The following is a 24,173-nucleotide window of genomic DNA, read 5'->3' on the forward strand; positions in this document are numbered from 1 at the left end:
TAATCTTAGAGTATATAAACAGCATTTAGTCAGGACTTAAAATTTTCATTTTACATATAATTAAACTCCTTACCTCTTTCCTTGCTTTGATGGCTGCATCTTGTATAAGCTGAGAAATTGTTTTCTTCATTTTTTCTCTGTCAGCCTCTTTTTGCTTTTCTTCAAGCAGAATCTTCAGAAGATAATCATAGCACATCATACATAATTTCACTGGGGAGGTAACATACTCTTTGATAGCAGTGTCCCATTCTAGATTTCTGAAATGCCTCTACTGGAGGACCTTGCATAAGTTATGAATGGTAAGGAATTTCCCCACCATTGCCCACCTTTTCCTAACAACCTCACCCCGTGGACACTGACATACAGTAAATGGATGACCATGTGTTCTAACTCACTCATCCTCAAAAGAAAATATACACACTCTCATCTGTTTCTTTTTAAGGTCTAGATAAGTAAGATAATGAGAAATTCTTTTTTTATACACCACTGAGTCCCACAAGTGCTGCTCATATGTCCATGAGTTTAGGGACATCCACTGAAGCATGGATTACCTGCTAGGGGCCTATATACCCAAAGAAAATTGATTACCTGTACCCTAGCATCATTCAACTGACAATGCTCCTTAACTAGGGCTGGGGCTTCAGAAGCCCCTCCCCCATTGCTATTGGAATTTTGGTTTGTGTAGGCACCCATGGGTGCTGTGAGCTCATGAGTTCCATGCCCTGTCACGAACAGAAAGACCTACTTCATAGCATTCTTCTCCAACGTCTGCCAGTGTGTATGAGGGGTTGGGAGGTGGGGAGGATGTCAATCTTAGTTAGAGGAGCTTTCTGCTCAGAAAGATGTTCTGATTAGAAATATTAATTTGGAAATTATTAGCATATAGATGGCATTTAAAAATCAGATTTGATTAGCTCAGAAAAAGATGGACATTTAGAACTGACCCTTGGACAGTCTAGTATTAAGAAGAGCCAACAACATCATAAAAAGATGTAATGGGTTAACAAAGGGAAAGCTGGTACTATGATGTTCTGATGGCCCAGTAAAGAATGACAAACTAGAAGACAAAAGGAATCAAATTATCTCAAGAGGCTTCAATAAACCAAGGATGAGTGATTGAAAATTGGCAACCTTTTCTTCACATGTCAGTAATGTTCCCTCAGCCTTGGTGCAGGAGCGCGTGTGTGTGTGTTTGTGTGTGTGTGTGTACATATACATTTAGGGCTGAGTACTCCTAAGTCACAGATTCTCTGCATTCTGGCCAGATGTAAGTCTCTGTATTAATTGTTGTCCACTTGCAAAAAGCTTCTCTGACAATAGATCAGAGCTGAAGTAGGATATGAAGTTGTAAGGGAAATTTGGGAGACGATGGGAAGAGTTGGAAGAGGGGAATGAGAATGGATATGATCAAAACACTATGTGTATAGAATTAAAAAAAGATTGTGAGAAGGAACAGCTGTTATGACTTAATAACTTTGAGGAATGTGAGGTAATGAGGAATAGGGCTATTGACCCTGCTTGTTATCAAATTATGAGAATCCTTAAACAGTTCAGAGGTTAAGAGTACTTGATGCTATTGCATGTGGGGCTTTTATTGTTTTCTAAACATATTTCCATGTTTTCTTACCTGATTCTGTTTAAAGTTAGCTTCTTCTAAGAGCTGCATGCTATCTCTGGCTCTTGAAATAGCCTCGTATTTCTCATTTTCTGATTCACTGCACTTTGCTTGTAGCTCTTTGATCTGCTTTTCCAAATGTGTTTTCCCTGTTTTTAGCATATTGGCGTCTTCAATTGCCATACACAATCTAGAAATTAATAACCACAATATGAAAGTTAAATAATTTTAAAGTGAAGGACACATGAAGTTTACTAAACATCACTATATGATGGTATTATGCTTGTTATTTTTACATGCATTTCTCATTTAAATCTTGCTACAGTTCTATAAAAGTAGATTTTTATAATGGCTATTTTAAACAAAACCATACCTTGGTCAGCTTTTGATTAAGATAATAAAAAGGGCAGCAGAACTGAGATGAGATATTTTGACTCTAATTGTGTGATGATTCCTATGGGTTTTGGTGTCTTTTAATTTTGTGAAAATTTCAGAGATGTATACAATGTATCCTGGCCATATGGATCCTCCATTGCCTTTTTCCAGTTTTATCTCTCTTCCCTCAGCATGTTTTCCTACTACTGCCTAATTTCATATCTGTTTTTTCCCCCAGCTAAATATAGTGTTTCCCATATGGAAATGTGTGTAGGATCATTTACTGGGATGTGAAAACTACCAATGGCCTCCCCTAAAAAAGTAAATCTCTCTTAGCAGACATCAAATGACATGCCTCCATTTTCCTTTACAAAAGGGCAGGCCTCCCAGGGGGTCAACCAAACCCGGTTCATCAACTGCAGTAAGATTAGGCACCTCCCTTTATATAAAGGCTGGACAAGGCAACCAAATAGGAGGACAAGGGTTCCAAAAGCGTCAGAAACAGCTTCTGCTACTTCTTAGGAATCCCACAAAAACACCAACCCACACAACTATAACATATATACTGAGAGCCTAGGTTAGACCAATGCAGGTTTTTGATTGTCATTTCAGTCTCTGTGAACCCCTGTAAGTCCAGGTTTGTTGATTCTGTGTTTTTCATGTGATATTCTTGACCCCTCTGGTTCTCACAATCCTTTCTCCCCCTCTTCAGCAGGATTCCCAGAGCTCCGCCTAAGTTTTGGCTATGGGTCTCAGCATCTGTTTGTATCACTTGCTGGTTGAAGCCTCACTGATGACTATTATGCTAGGCTACTGTCCACATTGCCTTCTTTGCTGGTCATGTTTGGTTCTACCATAGCTCTCTGGGCCATCCGGCCTCTGGTTTCTGGTCCTCCAGGCACTATCAGGGCTTCTCTTGGCATGGTCTCCCATGCTAGATTTTTTTAACTGGCTTGATCTTGTGTATGTCTTGTATAGGCAACCACAGTGGCTATGAGTTCTTGTAACAGCTATGTCATATCCAGAAGCTTATCTTTTGTGGTACACTTCCTCATATATTCTTTCTGTGATACTCTCTGAGCTTGGGAGTAGGGTGGGATAGGGATGTTTATATACTTGTCCTACTGACTGCTGAGCATTCCCAATTGCTTATTCTCAGGACTTAGAAGAGTTATGAGTCTCTGCAGTAATCACTGCCTTCTGGAATAAGCAGCTTCTCTGACCAAGGTTGAGAGCAGCATAAATCTGTTGGTCTGTTCAGTCTTAGAGGATTTCTGTGTATAACAGATTACAATCATAGATTTGATTTATAGATATAAATATAATGTGAATCCATAGTCTGTGGGTATTTACTTGTTCATAGGTTATTAATGACAATTTTCAAGCTCTTCAATGGAACATTAGATATCTAGATAGGACAACAATATTCTAGAACAAATGTTTGTAGTAAGATAGCAATTTAAGACAAGGATATAGAATATATTTAAGAAGGCATGTTAGATCTTCAAAAATAATAAAATTATTTCTAAAAAAAACTGAAGGAAAATTAGCTATATTTTCTCAAGAACTTTTTCCCTCGTGTAACTACTTTTTAATTCAACTTCATTGTTTTTATTTTCTGCTTTAAAATTGAAAGAAAATTTGATTCTGAAACTAAGAATGGTTATACTGCCTTGGGGAAAGGTAAAGGCAGTAAAACACTTCCTCATATATGAAAAAGATGGCTTACTCTTTCTAAAATTATTCAATATGTGCTTTATATTCTGTATCTTATGATTTTATTAGCTGAAGTTTTGGACAGGGTCTGTTATGCATTCAAACCTGGCCTTGAACTCATGAACTCTAGTTTTTCAGTGCCTATCCTGTTCCCTGTACATCTCTTCCTGAAAGGAATATGCATTTGGTTTCCTGAAGCAGCATCTGTTTTCTCTACCAACCAACCATCCCAGGATACCATCAGACAGCACCTGAAACCTAGGGCAGTCACCTCCCCACCTGCCTGAGGCTCTCCCCACCACATTCACAAAATGCCGTCACTTATCATTTTCTCTCGCTTTATGACTACAGAAGTGTATGTAACCACTTCTGGTTTGGAAGATGTTACCTGGAATAACTTGGTCACTCACATTTGATTCAGAATCAACTCACTCTTACTCCTCTTGATATGAGAGCTGTGGTTTACTATAGTCACACAGGCTAAGAACCTTTCTGATATCTCCTATAAGACCCACTCCACATTCTCTATCTACCTGTGTGAAACTGCTTCCTTTTTTTAAAAAAAGCATTCCCCATTATGAACAAACTCATGACTGCAAAGTCTGAATAATGTCATCCTTTAAATTCGTCTGGTGCTTTTGGTCTTTTTAGAGGGTTAGAAACTCCTTAAACTATCCAGCCAAATCGTGAATGAAAAACTTGAGATTGTATTTTCTTTCTAAACTCTGTGACTATGTGTTTATCTTTGTGTGGTTATGTACTGTGTGTATGGGTGAGCACAGCAGCTAGAAGAGGGTATGGAGTCCCCTGGAACTGGAGTTACAGGTAGTTGTGGGCTGTTTAATGTGGATGCTAAGATCTGGATCCTCTGAAAGAGAAACAAGAGCTCTTAACTGCTGCTTAGTCATCCCTCCAGCCTTAAAAAGCAATGTCTACCTACATTATATGTTCAGATCACTTTCACACTTCTGCCCTTAGAGAGAGCACATTCTCTTTTTCTAAGAGTATTCAATAAGTATTCAATGCATGTGTAACAAATGGTTTCACCTGTGGACATATAAGTTGCTTTAGAATGTTAAAATTTTTTCCTCAGGGTGCTAGAGATGGCTCAGTGGTTAAGAGCACCGCTGCCCTTCAAGAGAATGTGGGTTTAATGTCCAGCACCCATGTAGTGGCTCAAAACACTACTCCTAGGGACCGTACACTCTCTCCAGCCTCTGTGGGCACTAAGGAGAAAATCAGAACACAGACACATACGCAAGCATAACTCCCATAGATACAAAGTTTTTTCTTCAAATAATGCAGAGAAAATTATATCTAGCCTCTCCAGTATTTATTTCAACTATATCATAGATCTCTCAACATTCTCTCTGCTCAGTAGGCACACATACCTCCCAAGGCCATCCAAACCACAACTATCAAAGACAAAGCTGCTTACCACTTCTCTTTTTTTTCTCTCTCTCTCTCAGATAAATTCTACTGATTCCTTAAAAGACCATACCCATTTTCTTCTGCTCATTTTAGCTATTCTAAGTATTAAATGGCAAAATTCTGAGCCATTTAGCTAAGATAGGCAGATGTATTATGTCCATTTTACTATCATGAGTATGCCAATAATGAAATTTTAGTAAATATATAATTTACTCATTTTATAAGTAAATAAAATCACCAAAGTACTTGGAAAAATATATATATAACATCATTTTTAACATGGCCAATAAAAACCCATAAAGGAGTGTTATGATAAAAATATAAGCTATCAGGGATTGGGAAGATGTCTCTATCAGTAAAAGTTGTTTCTACACAACCATGAGAACCTGTGTTTGATTCACAGTACCTACTAAAAGAGCCAGCTGTGGCAGTGTGCTCTCAGAATCTGTTGCTGTGAAGTGAAAGACAGGGGATCCTTGGGGTTTGTCAGCCAGCCAGGCCACACATATGGGAGCTCCAGGTTCTATAGCAGACTGTGTCAAAAACTAAGGTAGAAAAGAACAGAGGAAGACACTTGATGTTGACCTCTGACCTTCACAAATATGTGCACATGTGCAGATGTACCTACACACACAAATATGAAATATTAGAAATACTAGTATGTATCATTAATGTACTAAAATATTTTTCAGCTATGATTTAACAACTCAGCTATTTAAGTATCACTAACCCAAGAATACTTAGCTGACTTCTAAAATAAGATATTATTTCAGCACTGGTATTATGTTAAAAACTTCTTCCTAATTTTCAGAAAGGACAAATATATTTTCTCTCTCTACTTAAATAAAAGTTTACAATATAATTTTCAACGTATGTTGCTCAAATGGCACAAAGAAAAATGATTAAGCAAAAAGAACACCAAGAGGATCATTTTAATATACCTTGGTTCTATAGTTCAACAGTCTGCAATAAAAGGGTACTGACATTTGAGACCTTCTGGTGGATACAATGGTAAGAGGAACAGCAAGAATTTAGTGGTTGGTGCTGGAGATACTAGATATCTCCTAATCATTGGTAGAGTCTCAAAGTATCAAAAAAAATGTCTCAGGACCTTACCTTCAGTCTATGAGACTGATATGCTGCCTCTGCCTAAGGAGGCACCTGAGAACTTGAAGTCTCTAAGGAAAGATACTGTGGAAGATTTTAGAAGACAGAAAGATATTGCGTGCTCATGGATCAGTAGGATTAGCATAGTAAAAATGGCCATCTCACCAAAATCAATCTATAGATTAAATGCAATTCCCATAAAAATTCCAACACAATTCTTTACAGACCTTAAAAGAGCAATTCTCAACTTGATGTGGAAAAACAAAAAATCTAGGATAGCTAAAATAATCCTGTACAACAAAAGAACTTTTGAAGTTGTCACCTTCACATATTTCAAACTGTCTTCTACACAGCAATAGTAATAAAAACTGCATAGTATTGGCATAAAAACAGAAATATTGATCAATGGAATAGAATCAAAGATACTGAAAATAAACCCATATGGACATTTGATTTATGACAAAGAAGTTGATGTTGGGAGCAGCTTTGCTTATACACTGGAGGCCTAAGTCAGCCATAGGCCTACGTTAGTCATATATGCCTACTAACACAAAGTCTTGGTCTCTGTGGGAAAACATTAACCCTAGAACAGATAGCTATAGCCCTTGTAGATAGGTAGCCTTGGTGGAAAGTACCAGCTTAGATAAGAACAAATGAATCATAGAGTCATAGTGACCTGTTCCCTGCTTTTTCACCCAGCCAACACTCTGTTCTGGAAGATATCTGTACTCCCCCTGAGAACACCTACATTCCTGCGTCATCCCCCTCCCCACATCCTGCCTGTATGTGTATATAACCCTTGTGTGAAAAAATTAAAATGACAGTTTGATCAGATTATAGACAAGCCGTGGTTTTTTGCGTATCCCTGTTTCCCCATTCTCTCTTTGAGGTGGTACCCCAGTCCTAGTCCACTGCTCTGCTGGATGGGGCAGAAGTCAAAATCATACAATGGAAAAAGAGATAGCATCTTCAACAAATGGTGCTGGTCTAACTGGATGTCTGCATGTAGAAGAATGAAAATAGATCCTAATCTATATCATCCTGCACAAAACTCAAGTCCAAGTGGATCAAGGACGTCAACATAAAACTGGATACACTAAATCTCACAGAAGAGAATGTGGGAAATTCCCTTGACAGCATTGGCAAAGTAGACATTTTCCTAAACAGACCACCAATGGCTCAGGCTCTAAGATCAACAATTGATAAATGGGATTCATAAAACTAACTGCAAAGCTTCTGTAAGGCAAAGGACACTGTCAATAGGACAAAATGGCAGCCTACAGATTGGGAAAGGATCTTCACCAATCCTATATCTGACAGAAGGCTAATATCCAAACTTGATGAAGAACTCAAAAAGTTAAGACACCAACCAACCAAATAACCCAGTTAAAAATATGGGGTACAGAAATAAACAGGGAATTCTCAACAGAGGAATCTTGAATGGCTGAGAAGCACCTGAAGAAATGTTCAAAGTCCTTAGTCATCAAGGAACTTCAAATCAAAACAACTGTAAGGTTCCATCTTAAACCTATAAGAATGGCTAAGATCAAAAACTCAAAAGATAGCACATGCTGGCGAAGATGTGGAGAAAGAGGAACACTTCTGCATTGCTGGTGGGAGTGCAAACTTGTATACAACCACCTTGGAAACCAAATTGGCAGTTTCTCAGAAAACTGGGACTAGTTCTACTTCAAGACTCAGTGGTAACTCCTGGGCATATACCCAAAAGATGCTTGAACATCCCACAAAGACTCTTGCTCAATTATGTTCATAATAGCTTTATTTGTAATCTGAAACTGGAAACAACCTAGATGTCCCTCAACTGAATAATGGATAAAGAAAATGTGGTACATTTATACCATGGAATACTACTCAGCTATTAAAAACAAAGACATCATGAAAATTTCAGGCAAATGGATGAAACTAGAAAATACCATCCTGAGTGAGGTAACCCAGACCCAGGAAGACAAGCATGTTATGTACTCACTCATAGTGGACATTAACCACAAATTATAGGATAACTATGCTACTATTCACAGATTCGAAGAAGCTAAGTAAAAAGGAGGGCCCAATAGAGGATGCTTGAATCTAACTTGGAGAAGGATAAATTAGACACTGGAGGTGGATGGAGGGAGGGAACTGGGAGGGGAGGGGATCTGAGGTGGGAATCATGTATGTGTGTTGGGGCAGATAGGGATGAGAGAGAGAACGAATATTAGTGGTGGTGGGGGCATCTCTGGGTTGAGCCAGAGCCTGGGACAGGGAGGGCTCCTTGGAGTCTATGGGGGTGACCTTAGATGAGACTCCTAGCAGCTAAGGATGTGGAGACTGAAGTGACCACCTCTTGTAGCCAAGTGGGACTTCCAGTGGAGGGAGGGAGATACCAACCCACCCACAAAATCTTCAACGCAAAATTTGTTCTGCCTACAAGATGTACAGGGATAAAGGTGGAGCAGAGACTGAGAGAGGGCCATCCAAAGACTAGTCCAACTTGAGATTCACCCAATGGGAGAGAGCCAACCCTGACACTATTAATGATGCTCTACTATGCCTGCAGACAGGACCCTAGCATAGCTGTTTTCTGAGAGGCTTCATCTAGCACCTGATGGAAATAGATGTAGAGATCCACAGCCAAACATTAGGTGGAGTTTGTTGAGCCTTTTAGCAGAGTCAGGGGAAGGACTGAGGGAGCTGGAGAGGTCAAGATCAGCACAAGAAGACTTAAGAGTCAACTAACCTGGACCTATGGAGGCTCACAGAGATTAAACCACCAACCAGCATCCATGAGCTAGACATAGACTCCCTATACATTTGCAGCAGATATGAGGCTTGGTCATGTGAGTCCCCTAAGAATTGGAGCAGGGGGCTGTCTCTAATTCTGTTGTCTTCTTTGGATCTCCTTCAGCTATCTGGGATGCCTTGTCTGGCCTCAATGGGAGATGAAATGCTTAGTACTGTTATGACTTTATATGCCAGGGCATGTTGGTATACATGAGGGTGTTTCTTCTTCGCTAAGGAAAATAGGAGGGAGTAATGGGGAAGAGGCTTATGAGGGTAGGACTCAGAGGACAGGAGGGAGGAGCTACAATCGGGATGTAAAAAGAATAAATAATTAATGAAAAAATGTTTCCCACAAAAGATAAATGGTATTATCAAAAATATTACATCATTTTATAATAGCCATGAGGGAGACATTAGTGATTAAAAAACAGATGGGATGGGCAATTGAAGATTAGAGCTCCCAAGAATACAGGAAAGACTGGTACTGGAAGCTTGACTTCTAGGGAACAAACAATAAAGCTAAAGATCAATTTGCAGCCTACAGGGCTATTCTGACACACTGAATGTTTTAAGAGGCAGGAATAATCTACAGCATTCAGCTCCTAGACATAATCCCTCTTGCAGAATTTGTGGCCCAAGAACACTAATGAATAGTTAGAAGCTGACATTCATTGTTTTCTGTTTCAATGGTTATTTAAACTTTAACTGTATTGTTTACTAAAATGTAGAATTATAGAGGATTTGGGGAAGTATCTAATTTCTTCAGATACTATGATTTAGAAATTTTTAACATATTTTTAGAAGAAGGGCTTTCTGTTTCTAAGAACAACTACAAATACTTAAAAAATCTATATGTTTAAATCAAAAGGACTGAAAATAAAGGTGTCTTTTGTACAATAGTATTGTAGAGGTCAATATACAGGTCATAATGAATACCATGTTGGGAAACAAAGCATTTCTCCTCATGAACCCAAGCCCTGGTGACAGGAGAAAGGCTTATCATCTTTACTGGCACCCACAACGAAATCTGTATATGTACATCTTCTGGATTTAATTTCATTTTTTGTTTAAGTTGTAGGACTGTTAGGCAAGGCAGAGACAGATTGAGGATTTCTCCTAGGTTTGGCTCTCTCTCCAAAAAATTTTCTCTCTATATCTATGTATGTATCTTTTCATTTATATATTACATTACTTTCTCTTAATGTGGGTGAATGTTCAGACTCAGAGCCAGGCTTTATAGATAGGGGCTCTAGGAACCATAGTAACACAAATATCATGGTAACCAAGAGTTGATTTTTTTAGGAAAAAAAAAAGCACTAGATTAAATTTGGACCAATTTTCAAAATTGTGACATGAATCAATGTATTCTGCATGAGTGTCTAGACTCTGTATGCATTATATAATTTTTTTTAAAGACAGAGTTCCTAAATAGTCCTGGCTATCCTGGGATTCACTAAGCACACTAGACTACCCTGGAACTAACAGAGATCCTCTAGCCCCTACTTTTTGAGTGCTAGGATTAAAGGCATGTGCCCCCATACCCAGGTAAATGATTTTGAACATAAGTTCAAAGTATAACGATACAATTGTAAACTAATGTTAAGATTTTAAGCACATGATTATAGTTTTGATTTAGCATTTATAAGATACCTATTCCAATAAATATAATCGAAACTCTACTGTATTTTACATATGCAAACCACAGAGACACAGAAGTATTATTACCTTGACTCTAACTGTTTTATACTAGACTGTAACTGCTGAACACGTCTATCTGATGCTTCCTCTTTTCCTTGTGCAGACATAATATCTTCCTCCTAGAAAGTAAAGATCCTGAAGCTTACTTGAAGCATTTGAGAATGTAATACACAAACACCATTTATAGCATGAAAAACATAGTAGACTACAAAGTTATGTTACTAGAATTCTAATAGGTAAGTTTAAAGATGATATACTTTGGAAGTAAACACATATAATATAAAGGGTTAAGAGGAAAACTTCATCATCAATACCATATTAGACATCAAAAGAATTACTGCAAGTAGATTTCCGGCAGTGTCTCACCATGTTTCCACTAGACACACAGCAAAATAAGGCAAAGGTTTCTACATGGCTACTCAACTGTTACATATACTCTCTTAGCTATTTCCCATTAGCTATCAAAATAAGAAAGAGCATTTCTCTGACAGAATAATGCTTTGAATTGTATCAACAGGTTTGATTAAGTCTTTCTAGAAAAGCATTTCACCAATGGAAACAGTCTTCACTAAGGTATTCCCAACACTATACCTTCTTCAGCATCTGTTCTTGAAGACCTTCAGTCACTTTAGTTAACTCTTCCACTTTCGTTACTGCAACTCTAAGATCTAACTTGGCTTGCCTGAAGAAGAAAGTAAATTCATGTGCTATGTTAGAGACCATAAAGAATAAAAAAGTCCAAAATCTAAATTTAGTAAAATCATTATTAATGTTTATGTAACTAAAAATGGATCCCAAAGGTAAATTTTGAATGATTTCCTTATTGCTAATAAGATACATGTAAAAGCAAATAAAAAAATAGGTAATTTTAGAGGAGTATAAAGAGTATTTAGATAAATAAATCCTATGTATTTAATGAAGAAATACTTGATCATCATAACGAAAATTTCAGCATAATGCTGCCTTTTCTATTTGTTTCAGGGGTTGTTGAACAAGTTAATGTACAGTACATTAAAGTGTCTGGTGAACTCTAATCAAATGTGAGACTGAGAGCATCTGCTGGGTGTATCTCAGCATGCAGAGCACTGGCATCAGCAGCCTGGTGCTGTCACTCCTAGTGGGGAAACTCATTTGACCACCTGCTGAGAGAACAAATTTCTCTTACTAATAGAACTTTCCTTACTTTTATCTGATATTAAATAGTCAACTTCTAAATTGTCTGTGAAGTGTGTATTCTTCTCTGTTTTTATGGCTCAACCTTTAGCACTGCTCTCACTTCCAAGAACTGATTCTCCCAACCCCTTTTTCTTTTCAAAGACAAGTTTCAAAGGCTTCAAGCTGACGTAGAACAATGATCCTTCTGCGTCCCTACCTCCAAGTGTTGAGATTATAGGCAGGTACCACCAGGCCCAGCATCAGGCTTAAAATTCTACCTTAAAATTTATTTCTGTATTTCTAAGCTAAAATGAAAACAAGTTTTATTTTCATTATTTTTGAATTAAACTCTATACTCCCTTATACGACAAAAGGTCAGTACCAGTCAATGCCAAGGTCTCATCTCTTGCCCTGTCCTCCCATATACTTTAATGCAGGTTTAACAGGGAACATACAAAGCCCATGATTCCTTGAGCACACTCTGGGTTTTCCCATTTTTATTGTACAAGTCTCTCTCTCTTCTTCTAATTTTTCAACATTTACCAAATTAAAAGTTTTCTCTTAAGTCCACAATGGTTTTGCTTACATAGTATCCTAAATTGCAATCCTTATAAGGCATAATTCCTTGTACATTAACAGACCATACTACATTACAATCAATACTAAATGAACTTTCCCTTGTAGAATTATGAGTTCATAGAAGATGGACTACAATCTGAAGGCAGAGACCATACTTTATTAACCCTTTTGAAGACAAGAAAGAACATAATAAATGAGTGCAAAGGACAGAAGATGAAAATACCAGCTCTAAGGACAACTGAGTCTTCATGTTTTACTCATTCATTGTTCATGTGTAGACAATCCTACAGCAGTGAGTTTTAGAAGCCTCACCATACACACAGACATACAAACAGAGAGACAGACAGACAGACACACACATCACATCCTCCTAATTCTTTAAAGCTGGTTTACTACTAGGCAAGTATTGGACCTCTCTGATTAGGCTGGACTGGCTGGTCAGTGAGCCCTGGGATCCACCTGTCTTTTCTTCCCAGCACTGGCATCATGATGTACAGTACCACACTCAGCTAGTTCACGAGGACTCCAGGGATAGAACTCTTACTTGCACTGAAATACTTTACAGGCTGTACAATCTCCTTAGCCTCCTAAAATATTTTTTTTCAGAAGCAGAGTATCTGTTGCTGAAAAACACAAAGCTTAGCTAGGTAAGGTGGTACTTGTATATAATCCAAGCACACAAGAGGCTGAGAATGGAAGATAACAAGTTTGAGGTCAGCCTGGACTATCTAATGAGCTCAACTTGGGGCAATAAAGTTAGACTCTAGCAAAACCAAATAACAATAACAAACCAAATAAACTAACGACCTAGCAGTTCGAATTTTGAGGTCAACAAAGCAGATCAATGCTAAATGTATGTACTGGGGAAACACTGATATTAATGAACGTAGGTAGGGTAGGCTTAAGGAAAGAGGAGGAATTGAGTAAAAGGGACAAAAATTTAAGAAATATCTCTTTTTCAGTATGTCAGATGAGAAAATAAAGAAGACAGTGGAAGCTGAGAAATAGCCCCAAAGATCAGAGAGGAAACTCAGGAACAAATACAAAATACTCAGAAGATATAAAAAGATACTTTCCTACCTAGACAGAGTAGATGTCAAAGAAGAACGGATGTGCTTAAATACAGTGTTAAAGTCCACTGTACACTAGGGAGTGGCATGCAGGGCGGCACTTTAGCTTTCCTAGATAGATAAAAAAGTTGAACTTCATGTACTTAGCAGTCTGCCCAAACTATCCATCAGTAAACAACAGGTAGTCTGTATTTTTCCTCTCATGCGATGGTCTTAGGTATGATGTTTGGTAGGTGATGAAATTATGATTGTGGAACTCTCAAAGATGAGATCAGCGGCCTTGTAAAAGAGGCCTGAATGAGGTTTCCTGTCCCTCCCACCATGTAAAGACACATGAAGAAGGTATGATTTATGAAGCAGAGCCCTCATTGGATATGGAAACTGCTGGTGACTTGATCTTGGACTTACCATCTTCTAGTACTATAAAGAAATACTCACTCTGCAGTATTTTGTTAAATACCTGAAATGGACTAAGGCAATGCAGGGCCAGAATGTAAAAGTAAGGCTGGGTACAGAGTCTATGCTTCTCACACAACATACCACAAGGCACAACCTAAAAAGGTAAATGAATGTAGAATATTTGCCAAAAGCGATTATAAATATCAATGAAACATTCTTAAATAATCCTTTATTATTAGATGCAAAACTTTTGAGCAATGCTGCATAGTTTTGTTTTACCTTGGAATAACTCATGAAACAAAAAATCCTAATATTAAAAAGTTGCCGCATGTGCTCTACAAGTAAAATCAAATATTCTTTGCTCTTCAAAGAGTAAAAGAAACAAACATTTAAAAGAACAACAATATCAACCAACCAGACCCCTCGGATCTCCCAGGGACTATATCACCAACCAAAGAGTACACATCGGGGGACCCATGGCTCCAGCTGCTTATGTAGCAGAGAATGGCCTTATCTGGCATCAATGGGAAGGGAGGCCCTTGGTCCTGTGAAGGATCAATGTCCCAGGGTAGGAGAATGCTAGGGCAGTGAGGTGGGAGTGGATGTTGGGTGGGGGAGCACCCTCATGGAAGCAGGTGGGAAGGAGGATGGGATAGGAAGTTTGTGAAGGAGAAATTGGGAAGGGAGGACATCATTTAAAATGTAAATAATTAAAATAAAAAAACCATATAATTATAATCAGCCCTTAAATAACGTTAAGGTTAAACACTGTGAATAAAAAGAATGACAGGAAAGCTGCTATCCTCTGTTTTCCCTGCTCAGAAAGCTAGAAAGCTAGCTGCCTACACATACGGAGCCGTCTGGCAATCCTATGACTAAGCACATCTGCTTTAGGCCATTTCTCACAAGGGAGAGATCCCAAGAGACACCGTGAATCAAAACTAGTGGTACATGAGTTCCAGAATTCCACAGCTTTTTTATAATAGAAGACACAATATTATTCAAATGGAAACATGAAACATCTGAGAAAGATCTGTTATTTCAGTTAAAATAAAACTATTACCTGGCAAAAGTACATTTTAAAAACAAGTGGTATATAAAAGTAAATTGGCACACATACTTTTGGAGAAAAAGTAAAAATGACTAGGAACAAACACAATGAATATACATAATTTATCTATTACATTCAATATGATAGGATAGCATGAGACCAAGAACTGCACCTTATAACATCAGCTCTTATGTTCTTCATGAAAACCATTTACTTATACAATATAATTTAAAGGCTGGATCTGTACTAGAAAATACAAAATGGCTTCTGATAACTATATCAAGATGATGTGCTCACTTGGAAACCACACTACTCAGTAGTCATCCAATCCTGAGTAGCTGAATAAAGAGTATAACATGAACTTTTTTTGGATAGTAAGAGGCTAAGAAAGCAGCTGTGTCTCTGAAAGACTGAAGAGCAAGGGGCATGAATATAATTAAATTAGTTTACTTATCCTCCCAATAAAAGACAATTTAGTTATTTAATTGATAAATTAATTACTCAAAATATTTTCTTACCATCTTTTGTCGGCCTTACATGTTAGTGAGGACAATTGAAAATGTATAGTTACATATAATAAAGTGTTAAAATATTGCAACAGATCAGCATTCAGTCTACAGTTGTACTATAGAAGACATAAGAATGTAAAGAGAAGAAAGAAAATGACTTAGAAAAGATTATCTGTAATATGGCACCTGAGCTGAAGTTTTAAAATTGGGAGGACATTTGTTAAAAGGAGGAATTTTAGACAGGCTACAACGTGGCTTGTTCAGAGAAATCAAAATAGTTCAGAGAGCTGCAGTGAGGAGTTGCTTGGGGTCAGATCATTCTGGGCAGTCACTGACATGAAGCAGCATAATCAGATTTTAATTTTGAAAGACTAGTTTAAGAAAAGAACAAAAAGGGGGTGTGAAAAGCCAGAGGGGATTTCATCAGGGACTTACATGGGAGAGGCTCAGCAAGGGCAATAACAAAGGAGATGTAAGCTATGCAATTATTGATAACTGGATATTAGACAAAAAGTACAGAACATTCACAATACAACACACAGACCGTAAGAAGTTTAACAAGAAGGAAGGCTCAAGTGAGGATGCTTCAATCTCACTTAAAAGGTGGAAAAAAATAATCACTAGAGGCAGAGGGAGGGAGGGACCTGGGGGATAGAGGGGTGGGGGAGGGAAAAAGAGGGCAGGGTCATGTATGGGGGGGGAGCCAAGAGAGAAGCCTGGAGGGTCAGGAGAATAAATGGAAATATGCAGCTGCCAGGGAAGGGTCAGGGGAACCTCTAGAAAGTCCCAGACACCTGGGACTGAGAGGTTGCCAGGACTCAAAGGGGATGACCTGAGCTGAATGCCCAACAGTGGAGAGATGGAACCCCAAGAGAACACCTCTAATAGTTAGACAAGGCCCCCAGGGGAGGGATGGGGTCACCAAACTACCTTCAAAATTTTTGACCCCAAATTGTCCCTGTCGAAAAGAAATGTAGGAACAAAAATGGAGCACAGACTGAAGGAAAGGCCATCCAGTGACCAGCCCAACTTGGGATCCATTCCATCGGTGGGCACCAAACCCTGACACTATTACTGATGTTATGCTGTGCTTGCAGACAGGATGTCTAGCATGGCTGTCCTCTGAGAGGTTCTACCAGCAGCTGTCTGAGACAGAGGCAGATACTTAGAGCCAATCATTGAACTGATCAGGGACCCCTATGTTTGAATTAGGGGAAGGACTGAAGGAACTGAATGGGATGGCAACCTCATAGGAAGATCAACAGTGTCAACTAAACTGGACCCCTGGGAGTTCCCAGAGACTAAGCCACCAACCTGACAGCATAACAGGGGCTGATCCACGGGTCAGCACATATGCAGCAGAGGATTGCTTTGTCTGGCCTCAGTGAGAGAGGATGTGCCCAATCTGTAGAGACTTGATGTCCAGGGAATGGGGGGTGTGGGGCGGGAGGTCCTGGGGGCAGGGAGTACCCTTTCTGAGGCAAAGGGGAGAGGGAATGGGGTGAAGACCTCTGGGAGGGGGGAATGTGGAAGGGGGCAACATTTGGAATGTAAATAAAATAAGTAATAATAAAAAGAGAAACAGAAACAAACAATATGGTGATAGGAAAGTGACACATTTTAAATGTAGAGTTGGCGGGCAGTGGTGGTGCACGCCTTTAATCCCAGCAATTGGGCGGCAGAGGCAGGTGGATTTCTGAGTTTGAGGCCAGCCTGGTCTACAGAGTGAGTTCCAGGACAGCCAGGACTACACAGAGAAACTCTGTCTCGAAAAACTGAAAAAAAAAAAAAAGTCTTGTTAAATGTAGAGTTGGAAAACAGGACAAAGTATGATGCTTCCCTCCTCCTTTCCTGAATCAGGAATTGGATGACACCATTTATAAACAGATAAAAGGTTTGGGAGATGGGACAATAAGTTCAGCTCAGAGCCCATTGTCTTATAAGTACCTCTGAGCCACTTGGAGGGAGATACCCTACAGAACTCTGGGTTAAGAAAAATGGAATAGTACCCTACCCAGGAATTACTGAAGAGAAGGATGAGGTGATCGAACAATGTGAACGGGTTGTGTCCTATCACCCATAAACTCACCAAAGACTTTTACTGGCTTCAGAGATTATGTTATTTGGTCAAATCTACAATAAGTTTTGGGTGTGGGTACAAAGGATTAATAAACTCACGGTTTTTCAAGTGTCAAATAAGTACCCTACCACTGAATTACACACCCAGATCCCATTCTCAGTCAATACTGATTAGCAAGTTGTACATTACTAATGTAAAAATATATCAATTCATGTTAATGAGTGACTAAAGTTAATCTGAATATATATATTATTTGGAGACCAAATGTAGGGCATTGAACAAGCTAGGCTAACATTTCTTATCACCAAGTCAAAACCACAGCCGTTTAAAATTATTTTGAACAAAATTACCTAAAAATTATTCTAATTCTCATCTCCTTTTGCTTATTTTCTTAAAATATTTTTTCAAAAATAAAATTTAATCCTATCCTTTCATGTCAGTAGCTGCGCAGAGTGACATCAAGTCTTCCATGACTTGACTCCAGACCACTCTTCAACTTTCTGAACTATTTTTCTTAAGTTTGAGAAGTTACTATGAACCCATATGCCAGTGCTTCAGGCTATCTTTAGTGCAGATTAATAAACTCAAGGCTTGTATCCTACCACAGATAAAACTTATCACTCCTAAATATATATATATGAGATAAAGTTACACTGTTGGGACTCACTCACTATACAGTTCAGCCTGGTTGCAAACTCAGACAGCTCTGTCTGCCTCTGTCTCCTCAGTGCTGGAATTAAAGGTGTGTCCACCTTTCCTTTCACACATACCAAGATGCAGAATTTGAGCTCACTGAACTGACTATTATAAGCAAATATAATGAAATGAAAAGCACTCACAGAGAAACAACATAAAATTTCAACTAAATGAGTGAGTGCTAAGTGCATCTGCAAGGATAAAAGAGTAAAAATCTGGTGTAATGAAGGAAAATACCTTCTTAAAGAAAGCTAGTGTGTGTGTATGTGTGAGAGGGGGTGGTCAGAGGGCGGGAGGGGAGAGAGAAAGAGAGAGAGGAGAGGAGGAGGAGAGGAGGAGGAGAGGAGAAGGAAGAGAGAGGGAGAGGGAGAGAGAGAGAGAGAGAGAGAGAGAGAGAGAGAGAGAGAGAGAGAGAAGCAGAGAGAGTACAAATTTTCTGAGAAATAGAATACTGTTTCTCAAAAGGCAAAGAGAAGGAAGCAGTGGTTTTGAGAAACAGCCGAGTAGCACCTGGAGCACTGTACACAGGATGTCGTTGAGGAGGGCCAGGGGAGTGAAGCTGATAGAAAACAGCCTCAAAAGCCTCATGTGCCATGGCAGGGTATCTCCACAATTGTCAAACATGAAAACAAAAGAAGTGTTAATTATATGTTCATATGATTTTAGCTTTTGAAATCATATTATCAGACAACAAATGAAACTGTTTCAGTGTAAGTATAAATGTGTTTAAAGAATTTCTAATTTACTTTTTCTTGGCATGGTAATATAGAGCATCATTTCAAAACTGAATTTTGGTAATGTCAATATGCCCATCATTCAGAATCTGTCAAACTTGAAAGCAACACCCTTTCCCTCAAAGAAGCATCTGCTTATCCTTATGTTCCTTCAAATCTGTGGCAGGAAAAGCAAGCATAGTTTTATGTATACAGCTCTGATCTGCTTAATGTTGAGCTATAGAATACCGTTGGTAAATATTATGGCAAAATTGCTTAGGACAGCACAGCACTCAAGACCCTTTAGGTTTCAGGAAATTATAACCAGCATTATTGTTCTCAACTCATTTAGTCTCAAGTCACAGTCTTCACACCAAATGTCCAAAACCCAGATGACTCTTCCACACAGATGTCAAAAATGAACATATCCACTCATTGTCCTTTCCTTTCCAGTCAACTCCTCTCTTGATTCTTTACGGCTGTGCATACTGTCAGCAAGCCAGGCTTAGCAGTTCAGTGAGATTAGCAACAAAAAGATCTGGGTTCCAACTTGGCTATTCCTTGACTCTATTGGAAAACTCTGGGTGGGTAGGTGTTGGGAGCCGACTCCTAGCCGAAAGCGGCTATCATCTTTGCAGCCATCTCGAGCCATATACCCTGACAAGAGACTTGTTTTCAACAGCCCACAATAGCTGAGCACACTCTGATAAACATCTTGTTTTTCTCACATATCTTGTTTTGCTGTTTAGTGCCACCAGCAGCTAGGTGCATGTGATATCCACGCTGCAAGGCACATGACATAGTGCCTTCAGCTGTGCTTCCACGAGGGCAAGGCATGTGGTAAAGGGTATAAATACCCAGGATTTCCTTTTAATAAATGACCCTTAATCAGACTCCCTGTCTTGTCTCCATTCTTCATGTCTCTTGCCCCCACTCTCTCTCTTGCTAGATCCTGACCCGCGGACCGGAGCAGCAGAACGGGCAGTTACAAAGTGGCCCCCGAACGTGGGACAGCTCGGGCGGTTACAGGTAGGACAGTTCAAGCCTTTGGTTCCATGCAGTTTATAACAATGGAAAGATAAATCAAATGGCCATTATGATGCTGTGTGCTAGTTCAACTCTGTAATAGTTTACCTTGACCTCTAGTCCTAAGTTCTTCGATTTCCCTCTCAACATGGATCTTCTATATCCAATTTATTTCTCAGTACATGATTGCAGGGTCTTATGAACCCATTTCCTTACACGTCTTTCTTCCAAGATCTATCTCTGCATTCTAAGTCACACTACTAAGCTACAGAGATTATTTTTTCTTGAAGTTTTTTTCTGGGCCTTGAATTCATAGTTAAACACAATATTAGATGACTCATTGTTTTTAACTGTCATGACAAAGCAGTCAGTATTGTTTGGTGGTCCCTTTCCATTTTGTTTTCTAACTTCAAGTTAAGCCATGATATATGTTGTTATTACATATTTTATACTACAGTTCTGTATCTGTTTAACATAAACAATATTATTTAGATCTATGTTTTGGCATTCAATTAAAACTTTATATGAAATACACGAATGCTTGTTGTTGATACCTGGGTTTCCATGCAAGTAATCACCACATTTTACATACTGTTCCCTTGGTGACAAAAACATTGGCTGCCTGCAGCTCCCAAATTCTACAAATAGCCACAGTTCACAGAAACAATGACTGAGTTAGGAAATGTAACTGCAAGAAATGTTTTTATTTTAGAAACAAATAAAAATATGTAATATACTTAGTACTTATACTCTACATAGTAAATATGGATACATCTCTCTATAGCTAAAATGTCTATAGAGAATAGAGACTATAAATAAAAGATAAAAATATCTCTCTGGGTTCCCTGAGGAACAAGCCGGACTTTATAGGGGTTGATGTCAAAAGTATCCCCTCTCCAGGAAAAAGACATTGGGACGGGTATGGCCCTCATGCCTCACTGGACAATGACAGGGGGACTGGAGCCATTACAAGGTCCCCTTCAAATACTGGGAGGTCAGGCCTCTATCCCTGCCTTCGCAAGTTTAGAATTGCCACAGCCCTTCTATACTTAGAGAAGGGAGGAGATGTCAGGGGCAGCCCTGCTTATACACTGAAGGCCTAAAATCAGCCATAGGCCTAAAATCAGCAATAGGCCTGTCATACATGTATACTAACACCAAGTCTTGGGTCTCAGTGGAAAAAGATTGAAACAGATGGCTATAAGCTAATGTAAATAGGCAGCTTTTGTGGAAATTTACCAGCCTGAGTAGTCATAGACCTTGTAAATAGGTAGCCTTGGCAGACAATACCAACTTAGATAAGGACAAGCGAGTCATAGGCAGAGTCATAGTGACTTGTCCCCTGAACCTTCACCCAGCTGATACCCGGTTCTGAAGATATCTGTATTCCCCCTGAACACCCACACTCCAGTGCCATTCCCTTTCCCACATCCTGCCTTTCTGTGTTTATAACCCCTGTGTGAATGAATTATGATTTGAGAAAAAATAAATTATAATAATAAAAAAAAGAGAATAGAGACTATTACTTAAAAATTGTTGAACAATGTTAATGTATACTATCCTCTTTTAGACATTATATTCCACTTTCAATCTATACACATATACATGCATGTTTATACACACACACATACATACACATACAGATGGGGAAGGGGGAAGAGAGGGGGGGCGGGAGAAGGAGAGACTTTTTTTGAGATAGGATTTTACATGGGCTAGCCTCAAACTCACAATTCTCCTGTCTACCTATGCTAGGTTTACAGATGGGTGTCTATACGGCAAGCATTCATTTTACAATTCTAGCATCAATTTTTGAGTATAAATTAACATAGGCTAAGAATTCTGAATCTAGAAATATGAAAAATCTGGAATACTAAGAATTCTGAAACATTTTCAGCACCAAGAAATACAGCATGTGGAAAAATTTACACCTGATCTCATGTGCTAGCTTGTAGTAAAAATATTTGCAAACTAAAAATATGATATTAAATTACTTTTAGGCTCTGAGTGTAAGACATATAAAATAAATTAATTTTGCTTTTAGACTTGATTCCTCTTCTAAGCCAACACTTTGTATACATGTAAATAAGCCAAATTTTGAAAACAAAACAAAACAAAACAAAACAAAACAAAACAAAACCAAAATAACCCCCCAAACCACTCAAGTCTGTAACTGCACTGTCATTTTGCTTAGCTTTCATTTTTCAGGATGCTGTGACCTTTGAAATGTTTTCTCCCAGGCTTTGTCCAATTATCTCTGGCTCTTATTTATTAATCTTTTCTATTTTTGCTTATCTTTAAAATGTTGGATAAGAAATATTTTCCCATATACAACGTGTATATGACTTAAAACAAGCATTATTCCATGTACAATATTCATGTTTTAAAGTACCAGTTAAAATGAATTTAAGTATAAAATCCAGTATTTTCCTATCAAAATCTTTAGATTATCTTATTAAAAAACCAATTCTGTGAAGTCTTGCTTCTCAATTTAAACCCTAAAACCTACATAAAAATAAATTTGGAAAGGAGAACTCCTATAAAACTTTCTTACAGATAGAAACTATTCCCAATACGGTAGTTCCCCACTGACTTATAATGTTAATTCTCATATACCACATTTCCATGAATACATTTTATTTTGTTTTATTCGATCAAACATACCCTTATAAATAACAATAAGTTTGTTAAACTATGTAATTATCTTGGTAAATGGTAAAATTTCTTTTTTATTATTTTAATCAAGGAACAACTAAATTACCATACCTATTTTAGTCTCTTTCTGTCACACATCCTTTATTTCTCTTTCTCTCTCCTTTTGAACAGTTTATTCTAAATTACATTAATCTAAAATATAAGGATGTGGAAAAATATTCTCACTAAAGAATTGAAGTTTCTCTGGCATAGTAGTTCTTAATTTTCTGTTTTGTTTTTAGATTTTTTTTATTTCTTTGCTGAGATTTCTCATGCCATCATTGCACATGTCTATTTCTTCAACTTTACTTAGTTATGTAAGACGTGTGTGTTAGCGCAGGTGTATTTGTCTCTAACCCCAACTCTAACTTATGCACACATGTGTAGAGGCCAGAGAAGAACATCCAAGTCTTTACCTCTATTCCTCTCTGTCTTATTACTTGTCTCTCACAGAAAACAAGGCTCTCCATTATCTCAGCTAGTGTAAAGGCCACAAGCCCTGGCAATTCTCCTCTCCTGCCCTCATCAGAGCAGGGGCTACAGTCATGCACAGCTATGCGTAGCTTTTTATATCTCTGCGATGGATCTGACTTTAGGTTGGATGCTTGCAGCTATTCTCCACTGAGCCATCTCCCCAGTCCCTATCGTTTAAACTTTTTGAAGTTCCTAATTGCTCACTGATTCATTTTGTTGTGCTTGTTTAAAAGTCTTTGTCAAAAGAAGGCAAAACAAACAAAACAAAAAGGGATAGCCAATTCATATTGATGAAGGATTCAAGTACCGAAAAATTACATACACCCAATACTACAACACTTATTACCATAAATCAAGTCTTCTAGTCATAAAGGCCAAAAAACCGCTTCAAAACAAAATAGTGGGGTCTTCAATAACATTTCACTCTCAGCAATCATTCTCATCATCTAAGCCATCCAGATAAAATACATCAACAAAGTGCAGAATTAAACTATACTACAGATCAAATGGATGTAACAGACACCTACAAACTATTCCACCCAAAAGCTGCAAAGTACACATTTCTAAATAACAAGTGAATCACTAAAGGAATCAGGAGAGAAATAAAACAATTCTTAGAATCAAATGAGAATGAGATCATAACATATTGGAATGTGAAGGAAGCAGAAAAAAGTAGGTATAACAGGAAATTTTGTAGTACAATTGCCTACACTAAAAAGTCAGATATTTCAAATAAATAATCTAATAATGAAAATCAAGATCTTAGAAAAGTTTACCTCCAAGTCAGCACAAGGAAAGAAATAATAAAGAGTTGTCAGGCAGTGGTGGCACACGCCTTTAATCCCAGCACTTGGGAGGCAGAGGCAGGTGGATTTCTGAGTTTGAGGCCAGCCTGGTTTACAGAGTGAGTTCCAGGACAGCCAGGGCTATAAAGAGAAACCCTATCTCGGAAAAAAAAACAACCAAACCAAACCAAACCAAACCAAACCAAACCAAACCAAACCAAA

The 24,173-nt window shown here is 38.3% G+C and overlaps 1 protein-coding gene across 4 annotated transcripts in view; it reads right to left on the bottom strand.

Moving 5' to 3' along the window:
• Positions 1-24,173, bottom strand: part of Sclt1 (sodium channel and clathrin linker 1) — a 114,841-nt gene that overhangs the window by 51,674 nt on the left and 38,994 nt on the right. For 3 of the 4 annotated variants that reach the window (XM_028762739.1, XM_028762767.1, XM_028762758.1), the window contains 4 exons: positions 11,315-11,405; positions 10,751-10,842; positions 1,628-1,805; positions 74-172 (listed from right to left, as the gene is read on the bottom strand). In XM_028762739.1, the coding sequence (XP_028618572.1) occupies positions 74-172; positions 1,628-1,805; positions 10,751-10,842; positions 11,315-11,405 (460 nt within the window). The remainder of the gene's footprint in view (positions 1-73; positions 173-1,627; positions 1,806-10,750; positions 10,843-11,314; positions 11,406-24,173) is intronic. The other variant, XM_028762748.1, reaches the window with a different exon arrangement.

The sequence above is a fragment of the Grammomys surdaster genome, unplaced genomic scaffold (assembly GCF_004785775.1).
Source record: "Grammomys surdaster isolate TR1022 unplaced genomic scaffold, NIH_TR_1.0 62, whole genome shotgun sequence".
Taxonomy (NCBI): Eukaryota; Metazoa; Chordata; class Mammalia; order Rodentia; family Muridae; genus Grammomys; species Grammomys surdaster.